Below are 9,548 nucleotides of genomic sequence, written 5' to 3' on the forward strand. Positions count from 1 at the left end.
CTCATTTGAAATGGTAATACGTAACTGTTTTTTTTTTCCATGCAACCTCACTACTTTAGAATAATTGTCTCTTATGAACTTTTTAGCCCTGAGCTACACACACCTTTTAATTATCTATATGATTTAAAGATTAATGCATTTTATATTTCTTTAGTTTTTATTATTATAGACTCTGTGAAAAGTTTACAAAAGTAATGTTAGTTGATAGTGTTAAGTTCCTTTAGCTGTGCAGCTAATGTCAGTTGACGTTGGTAAATTCCTTTAGCTGTGCAACCAATGTCAGTTGTTGATGAAAACTACCTTTTGCGGTACAGTCAATGACAGTTAATAGTGTCACAGTTAATTGTGTGTTCCTTTAGATATTAAAATTAACAAGAATGGATTCATCTTCATAAAAATATATTCACAGATAAATCTTCTTTACCTAAGGTATAACAGTTTTCATGGTGTTCTATCATATTTTCATTGTGGATTATTAAGTTTGGTGTCATATCAGTGTAAAAATTCAATATTAAGTGCAACACGGCATCGTAAACATTGTTCATCTTGGCTGTTCTGGGATTTGGCATTGCAAAACTAAGTACACTTATGAACAAATTTTAAGCAACATTTATATAAAAGTAAAGATATTACGAATTTTGATGTTTATGGCTTTACTTCCAACGTGTATTTTATTATCTAATATTAGTTAATACGTGACACATAATTCTATTTTCTTTCACTTTTCTTACACCCTGTATGATTAAATAAATACACGTGTCAACAGATAGCTCTAAAACTAAATGCTAAACAATACCAAGTGCACTGAATTTGCTTTTCATCGCAACCATGTCGTTTTTAAACAGAAACTGTTTATTCAAGATAAATCAATTAAAGCTCAATTGGTCGTCACAAAGGGAAATATGTGTGGAACTAAGTTATCAACTTAATTCTATATATAACTGTTCAACATTCTTTGTGAAGAATTTCATTATGTAGGCGGGATAAGTTTGTATCTTACTTTATCAAGTTGGTTGCCACAATATCTAATTTCTTAGTTGTCGTTCAACAAACATCATATTCTTTTTATACACATACTTCCCAGACAACAAATAACCAACTTTAGCATTTCACCAAACAAATAATGGACTTTATTTCAATGTATAAAAAAAAAAAACATTTAGCTTTTTCTTTAAAATATCCAGCAAGTGTATAATTTTCTTAACAGTCAACTAGCGATTGATTCCTAGAACGTTATTCAGGTCCTAAACGATCAACTAGCGATTGGTTCTTAGAACGTTATGCACGTCCTAACGATAGCTCCAGAGCACTTGAGGAAGTACAAGATAAAGCTTCATACAAGAAAGATTACTATTTGAGCATTTTGTGAAAAATAAGGCCCAATGATCAAGTACCAAGAGGTCTCGTTCAAAACATTTTGCAAATTTAGAACAAGTATACAGTTAATTTATTTCTCTATCGTGTGTGGACTTACACCGTAAACATTATTAGACATATATTTCGAAATCTGAGTGTATAAATCCTTCAGTATATTCCTCTGAACTACAATTAAACTAATACGCTTTATGATTAAGACGTTATTTAAACGTAATTTGCATTTTATTTTTTTAAGTAACTGAAAATCAATTTAACACTTAGATAAAAAGAAAAACAAACATTAATCTTTATTTTTAATTAGAATAAAGTACAATCTAAGTTAGAAATTATACCAAAAAAGCTACAAATTAAATCATTAAAAATACAATACTGGAGTAATGTCAGTTTCATTGGAGAAGAGGTAACTTTTCTTGATCTTTAGCTTTATGTCTGAAAATAAAGAAAAATAGAACTTCGTAATAGTATAAAATTATTTATACAATTTAACATCTTGCATAATAATAACTAAGTTCAAATATATTAAAAAACGTTATTCCTTACAAACTGACACACACACACACACACACGGATGACTGGAATTTATAGTTCAAGAAACCGATTTCCTGGGTATTGTTTTACTAACCCTAGAATATTTACACCATCGACATTTTAAAGACGTCCAAGCTATTTATAAACCATATTGCTTGTGGGCCTATGAAATTGCTGGTTAGAGTATCCCTAATAACATTCGAGCAATATTAAACTATCTGAAAAATACTATCAATAAGGCACAGCTAATTTTACCATTACTACAGGGTCACTAAGTATCTTATATAGAAAATAATACTTACATCTTTTTGGGGGGAGTTCTTTAAATATGTAACATGCAAGAAAATAAAATCACTCAATCCGAATGGATGTAATAGATGGATCATCCTCCCCCGTTAGTGAACAGTATGCAACTGAATCAGTAATTTAAGTAGTAAATTAACCATAAAAATAACTTAGTTTAATCAGTAAGTAATTCCGATTTCAACAAAACAAAACTCACTTTCCAAACTCTTCCGCTTCTTCCAACGTGTCTGGGATGGGCATGTTACTGGTTTCTGGGAGAAAATACACTAAACCTCCAGCTAACACTGCAACGCCACCAAAAATTCCTAGAGGAACATGTACAGTTGTGGCAGTTCCCTGTAAACACACAAGATTTATACATTACAAACATTTCTAGAAGAAGATATACAGTTGTAGCTTTTCCCTGAACACACTCAAGATTTATACGTTATAAAGGTTTCTAGAAAAACATGTAAAGTTGTGGCAGCTCCCTGAACACACTCAAGATTTATACATTACAAACATTTCTAGCAAAACATGTACTGTTGTAGCTTTTCCTTGAACACACTCAAGATTTATACGTTATAAAGGTTTCTAGAAAAACATGTACTGTTGTGGCAGTTCTCTGTACACAAAAATATTTTTATTATTTTAGAAACCACAACGATAAAACAAACTTACTATTTCTTTTACAAATGGAGCCACTATTGATCCAATTCGGCCGAATGTTGAACTAAGTCCAACACCGATGTTTCGTATAATAGTTGGAAAGATTTCGGCGGTGAACACATACACAATGGCGAAAGAAGCGGTAATGCAGAACTTTCCAATCATAGCTACCGTTACTCGTAACCAAGGCATATCTGTGGAAAGATGTATATTGTGGTAATAGAGAACAAGGGATGATCTAAGAGGCAGTAGATGCAAGGAAAATAAAATCTGGTTCGTTTTACATATATAATATGAACTTGCTAGCAGAAAATGTATTTAGTTTAATTACTTTTGAGCAGTTACTTAAATTATTAAATGTTTTTCTACTTAATAAAGAACATGAAAATCACGGCTACGGTTGATAACATCTTTAATATTCGGACGTTTCGAAATATACATAAAAACCATCATTGGCGATCTGTAATGCATCGGAGATGGAACGAATTCATACACATATGTCATATGGTTTTAAAAAAGGTATATCGGGGTAATAGAAACAGAATTAAAGACAGAAAACATGATACAAGTAAAATAAATATTTCAAACAGTCACTAAAAACAAAATTAAAATAAGTCATAATTAAAATGCTCTCTGGTTATTGTTATGTTTTGGGCATCCAGTGGATATTAACTTTTTAATACGTAATTCCTGCTTAAATGAGTCTGATGTTAATATTCTGAAGTTATTTGAATAATTTTTTTGTTTGTAGTCTTCCTTATGTAGTTGTATGGGAGAGGGACACGAATTTACTTGTTGTAGGTTTTTTGTTATTGTTTTCTTACCAGTTCTGTATGACATTGCTACGTATTTTTAATTGTCGTTTTGTATTGCCAATATAGGTAGCGTCGCAGACACCAGAAGTATATTGATAAACGAATAGGGAGTATGTCTTTGTGATAGAAAGTCTTATGAATTCTGAAGGTGCATTTGTAATCAATGCGTAACTTAATCTGGGGATAAAACTTGTTAATTAGTTGTTTAACTTGGGTGTTTACAGTAGTGATCCGTCCTCCTAAAATAGGAAGGATTACAATTAGCGAAAATTTATATTTGCCTTTAAACTTAAGGCTGAGCCACTGGGGGACATGACATGACAAAATGCAACAAATATTAATTTCTTAATCATAAAAATCTTGCATCAACCCATTTTAAAGAGAGAGAGTGTATGTGTTTAAAACATTTATTACATAGACAATCAGATGACCAGTCAAACCTGGTCAAATTGCTAAAACGTACCCCCAGTTAAACGCCTCTATCTGTGTAATAGCTTCGTGAATGCTCTTCCCTCGTTCGACATTCTATTTCAGAAGGATATTTATTCTTTCTTAATTATAAAAAAAAGCAAAATTACCTCAGACTTTCTATGCTGCAAAGCTTCATGGGTTAGTGCATTAACTACCATTATCCCCCACTCTCCTCCTAGGTCTCATCTGATTGGAGATTCTTCTTTCGGTTCAAGTACAAACTACCTCGCTAGTCAAAAAAAAATTAGCCCTTTCTTGTCAGTTGGAATCACATTGTAGGGAGAAATTAAAAATCTTAAAATATTAAATCGTAATAATTCACACGTGATAGCAAAGCCGTCCCATTTGGGAGGATCTTCGCTCCCCCCCTACGCCACCCCAGTGAACACACCCCTGCATAATGGTTTTAAAAGCAAGTTATCCAACTATACTAACTAACTAAAGTCTGTCATGGAATAGCGATACAAACAACAATGTGGCAACATTTTACTTTCTAACCCTATTTTGTGTCTGTGTTTAAAAAATCAGAACTTACCATCTGGAACAAAAATGGACAAAAAACAGCCCAAACCGCTGAGTATCATGCTTATCATTAGAGGCTTCTTTCGGCCTAGATGCTTAAGCACAAACATAGTAAACAAATACGACGGAAATTCGAGAGCTGCTGCTATAAGAAAGTTCAGAAATGGATCACCGCCAAGGTCGTTTGTGAAGAAACACAATCCATAATAAACAAAGGAGTTAACAAACCTGTGGAAAAAATACGATTAGTTAACACAATAAACAAGTTAATAAATATGAGTTTAAAAAAAATAATCATAATAGACAAAGGCATTTATAACCTGGGGTAAAAGGTATTTTAGCTTTTTTTTTGTCAGTTTTTAAAAAGAGTTAAATTAAGCAATGTGCTCGAATTAGCTTTTGTTCTGACCTGGTTCTCTACATCGGAATTATTGGGAAATATTATTTTACAAACTGGTGTAAACAATATTAGTGTTCCGAAACAGAGGGCAAAAACATAGGTTCTCAGTCACATTAATTAAGCAGCAGATCCTAGAACGATTTGGTGGAGAATAAAAATCTAACATGGAGATCTAAGTGTGAACTAACTTTCATAGGCATGATGTTGTGCTGGGTTTATACTTTCGCTGGCTGGCTTAGAAATATTTTGTATGACGTCATTTGGTTGCTGGAATAGATATGAAGCACGTTTATATGAGAAGAATACTGAATATTATAACGAAGAACCCAATCTCATGATCCAATGTTCCACCATTCCATTTTAGGTATGTCAACGATAGCTCCCATTATACATATTCGAAAGAACTAAATCTCTCTCATACTCACTCAAGAAAACGATGACACAGAAACAATGTAAAGCAAGTACAAGCTTTATGAAAAAAATACCTGTAGTTTGTAACTTTCGTCTCAAAATTGGGAATTACACAAGCTTATGACCTTTCACATACTATTTGTGAATACATTAACTATACACAGAACACCTGCACGAAAATTTTGAAAAAACAACTTACGTGAGTATACCAGAACAAAGATAGATTATTTTCCATAAATATGTCGATTTTTTAAATGCGCCACCACAATAAGAAGTAACAAATGGGCATAAAATAAGATTAAAGTTGTCAAATATTATTCAAGAAATTTATAAATCTATTTTTAACTATATAATATCAAATTATTGTGTGATAATTCTTTAAAATATATATGGACTAAAAACATCAGCTTCTCGACTTCCTCCGAGACCAAACTATTGTATATCATGCTCGAAATCTTATTAATTTTCTACTAATTAAAACCTGTTATTATGATGAAGTTATCACGCGACTAAACTTTAGTATTAAGTCAATGAAAGGCGACTTATTATTTTAAATGTGCTGCCTAGTTACGAAGCATTTGCCTCTAAAACCTATAAAAATATTATTACTTTTAAGTCAATGAAGAACAATTATCTGTGGGTATTTGTATGTATGTATGCATGTATGTATAGTATGAGGTATAATTATAGAAAAATCAAATGGTAAGTAAGGCAAATACTATAGGACTGTCACCTGTTTACCACGTGGAAATGGACTGCACGAGAGTACATTCATATCTTGATACTTTACATTGAGAATAGTTATCATCCAACCATAAGTCCCACAACCAGTATAGGGCCAATAAAATTGCAGGCAGCCATACTTTGCCCAGTAGTAATAATACTAGTAGTAGAGATGGTAATGTTAATCCATTTGTGGATTCCAGGGCTGAAAAGCTCACGATAAGCGTGCAGAAGTCTAGGTTTTGACTGGTCAATGATGCTTCATGCGATAAACTGCAGCAAGACTCCAAACCCAAATAAGACCTATTTGCAAGACTGAAGAGGGTACGTGAAACTGACACTGTTAAGGTCATAGTAGAAAACCGAAACTCTCCAAACGAGATATTAAGTATCTCATGGTATGCTATTTAAAAGATTAACGATGGTCAATTAAAAACAGGTATGAATGTTACCCGAGTGCTGGCAAGTATATACAAATTCTGATCCGGCATACTATTTCCTCAAAAACATGACTCACTGCATAGGGATTCATCTTTCAACAAGAGAATGATCCCTGTATACAACACGTTTTTTAAATGATACTATGACGGTAAAGAGACCGACGGAACACTAACAATCATTGCTTGGCCTTTATACAGTCCCGAACATTCTTAAGGCCATATATGCTTATGTAAAAACTAAGAAATTCAAAAGCCGACCCAACAACTTGGTTGAATTGTAGGACACTTGGAATAATATCCCACAATCATACATTGATAAACTGTATGTCAGCTTAAAAACAAGATGCTTATGTATAAAGCAAAGGGCTCACATAAAAAGTATTGATACATTTTTATACTTATTCGCTTTTCTTTTGCATCTTTTGTGATAAATATCGTTAACTTGTGATCAAAGCAAGCTAACTATATATATCAGAGATAAAATTGACACATTAAGGAATATCTAATATATCATCGTTACTCGTAAAGAATATTTTCGACTGCAGATGTTTTGAACCATTATCAAAAATGTATTCACAATATTAGTATATATACACACACTAAAATATGTTAATGTAGTTATAATTCCCAGATTCAAATAACCTTGGAAATGACTAGAGAAAAACAACAAAGTTTTTAGTACATAAAAAAAAAAATCAATATATTTCTCAATATCTATGCGCGTGCGTTTGGTTGTTTAACATCACTAGTTTTGACGAAAACTAACTCCACTAATAAATTGAAACATTAAATGTCATTAATAGGGTTATTTTTTATAAAAAGTTGCAGTTCCACATAGGTTTGACTTTGGTCACTTGTATGCATTATTTTAATCAACCTACCAATTAAAGAAAATGTTCAGACTCTTCTTCCTCAAACTTGGAGTTCTAACTAAGTCCACACATGAACCGCTGCTGTTCCCTTTATTTTGCTGAAAATATAACTTAAATTCAATCTTTTGACCAAATGTACATAATTGACTAACAAAAATGGATGATTTAGTCATTTAAGTAAAGTCTAATTTCAAATGTGTATTTCACCATTGCACCAGTTTTTCCTCCAAAACGTGTAAAAAGTCAAATGATTAGTATTGGCATTCAAATCTCAGTCTTAATCGTTGTATGTTTTATATATTTAATTACAAGTGTGTCGTGTCAAAAAATTGTTTAAGTTTGCCAAAGAACCTTACTCAAAAGATTTTGTTTATCAAGCGCAAAGATACATTGGGCTGTCTGCGCTGTGCCCAACGAGGATATTAATTCCCAATTTGTAGCTTGCTGCTGACCTATCGGAGGTGGGGAGGAGGGCTCTCAAAGGATGCGTGTTAATAAGAGCCTAAAATGGCTCATTTCAGGTGGATAAAAATGCGCACAAAAAACCGTGTCAGATAATACCGACCACTTGTATGTTATACCTGCACCATAGTATGATGCCCAAGATGGCGGCCTCAAACGTGTACAGTCATATATGTTAATGAGAGTTAATATTAAATGTTAATTACTTCTGTAACCACTAGCGGATTCAACCTATAAGGTCTTGGTCGGGGCGTTTTACATGAAAATGTCAAAAATAAACATATTCACTGGTGCCCACCCCCTCTCTTGGGGTCCGACAGTTTCTGTAAAAATTAATTTGTAAATTTATTTTAAAATCTCACAATATGTATCTTGTCATATCGCTGTAGAGCCATTTACGTTATCGCTCGACAAAATATCAGTATTGGTTGCCTGTGTATTATATGATACCCATTTGAAACACACCTTAAACCATTCTATTTTACTTATTTCCCGAATGAATCCACACTAATATCATTTATTCATCTACATCAATACATCATCGTCAGCAGAATCCCAGTCTAGATCAGCTACAACAAGTATAATCTCATGTGTGTTCTGTTTCTGGACGAAACTCCCAGTAACAGCTTCATATTAGGTGTCCACTTTATGTTTTTTTGTAGAAGATCCACATAGATTATAGCTCAGAAGTTTCGGGAGAATAATTTCTCCGAAAAACTTACAATATCTAACGTCTTTATAAGCGCAAAATTCTCTGCATTTAGCAATTCCGTAGAGGACTAATTCAAACCAGGCCATATCGTTCTTCCTAAAGCTTCCTGCGTCAAAGCACAGTTTGGTAGCATATTGCCATTAACAGAGCATACACAAAACGTCTTTCTTGTTATTGTTTATGACAGATAGCATATTAGAGATCATCTAGAGTCGCAATTGTTTGTTTTTTAGGGGGAGAGGGGTACCCATACTTTATATCACAAATGTTATTTTAACTGAAGATGCTTCTATGTAAAGCACATCAAAAGTTACTCACATAATTTTCAAAGATAAAAAAAGCAAGTATTATTAATATCATTACATCATCACAATATATACGTACACACATATGCTCGCGCGTTTCAATTATAGCCGTAATCTTGCGAAATTCTGAGTAAGGTAGAGAGTGAATTCTGGAATCTTATCCGATCCCAACCTTCTCTAGGTAAAGATGGAAAAGTTTCTCAAAAATCCATAATTCCGTTACAACTGTGCGAAAACAGTATTTGTTTGTTCGTTTTTAAGCGCAGGGCTGCACGATGAACTCACTGCGACAGTTTGAAGAATATGGTAATGAAAAAGAGGAAACGTGTTTATAACTACAAGTTCGGGTAAAAGTTGATTCATACATTCAAGATTGTTTTGTTCCACTATTTAACCTCTCTACCTTTTTTACAATGAGCTCATAAACATCCGCGTTGGCGATTTTAAAGAATAACCTCATAAACATCCGCGTTGGTCAGTTTTAAGCAATAACCTCATAAACATCAGCGTTGGCAGTTTTAAGCAATAACCTCATAAACATCCGCGTTGGTCAGTT

General features: G+C 33.0%; 1 protein-coding gene across 1 annotated transcript in view; it reads right to left on the bottom strand.

Annotated features, from left to right (window-relative positions):
* Window positions 1-1,657: 1,657 nt before the first annotated feature.
* Window positions 1,658-9,548, bottom strand: part of LOC106476691 (organic cation transporter protein-like) — a 17,147-nt gene continuing 9,256 nt past the window's right edge. The window contains exons 7-11 of the mRNA XM_022381368.1: window positions 7,523-7,611; window positions 4,681-4,895; window positions 2,872-3,053; window positions 2,408-2,547; window positions 1,658-1,806 (exon numbers count right to left, since the gene is read on the bottom strand). Coding sequence (XP_022237076.1) covers window positions 1,764-1,806; window positions 2,408-2,547; window positions 2,872-3,053; window positions 4,681-4,895; window positions 7,523-7,611 — 669 coding nt within the window. The 3' untranslated portion in view covers window positions 1,658-1,763. The remainder of the gene's footprint in view (window positions 1,807-2,407; window positions 2,548-2,871; window positions 3,054-4,680; window positions 4,896-7,522; window positions 7,612-9,548) is intronic.

The sequence above is a fragment of the Limulus polyphemus genome, unplaced genomic scaffold (genome assembly GCF_000517525.1).
Source record: "Limulus polyphemus unplaced genomic scaffold, Limulus_polyphemus-2.1.2 Scaffold158, whole genome shotgun sequence".
Classification (NCBI taxonomy): Eukaryota; Metazoa; Arthropoda; class Merostomata; order Xiphosura; family Limulidae; genus Limulus; species Limulus polyphemus.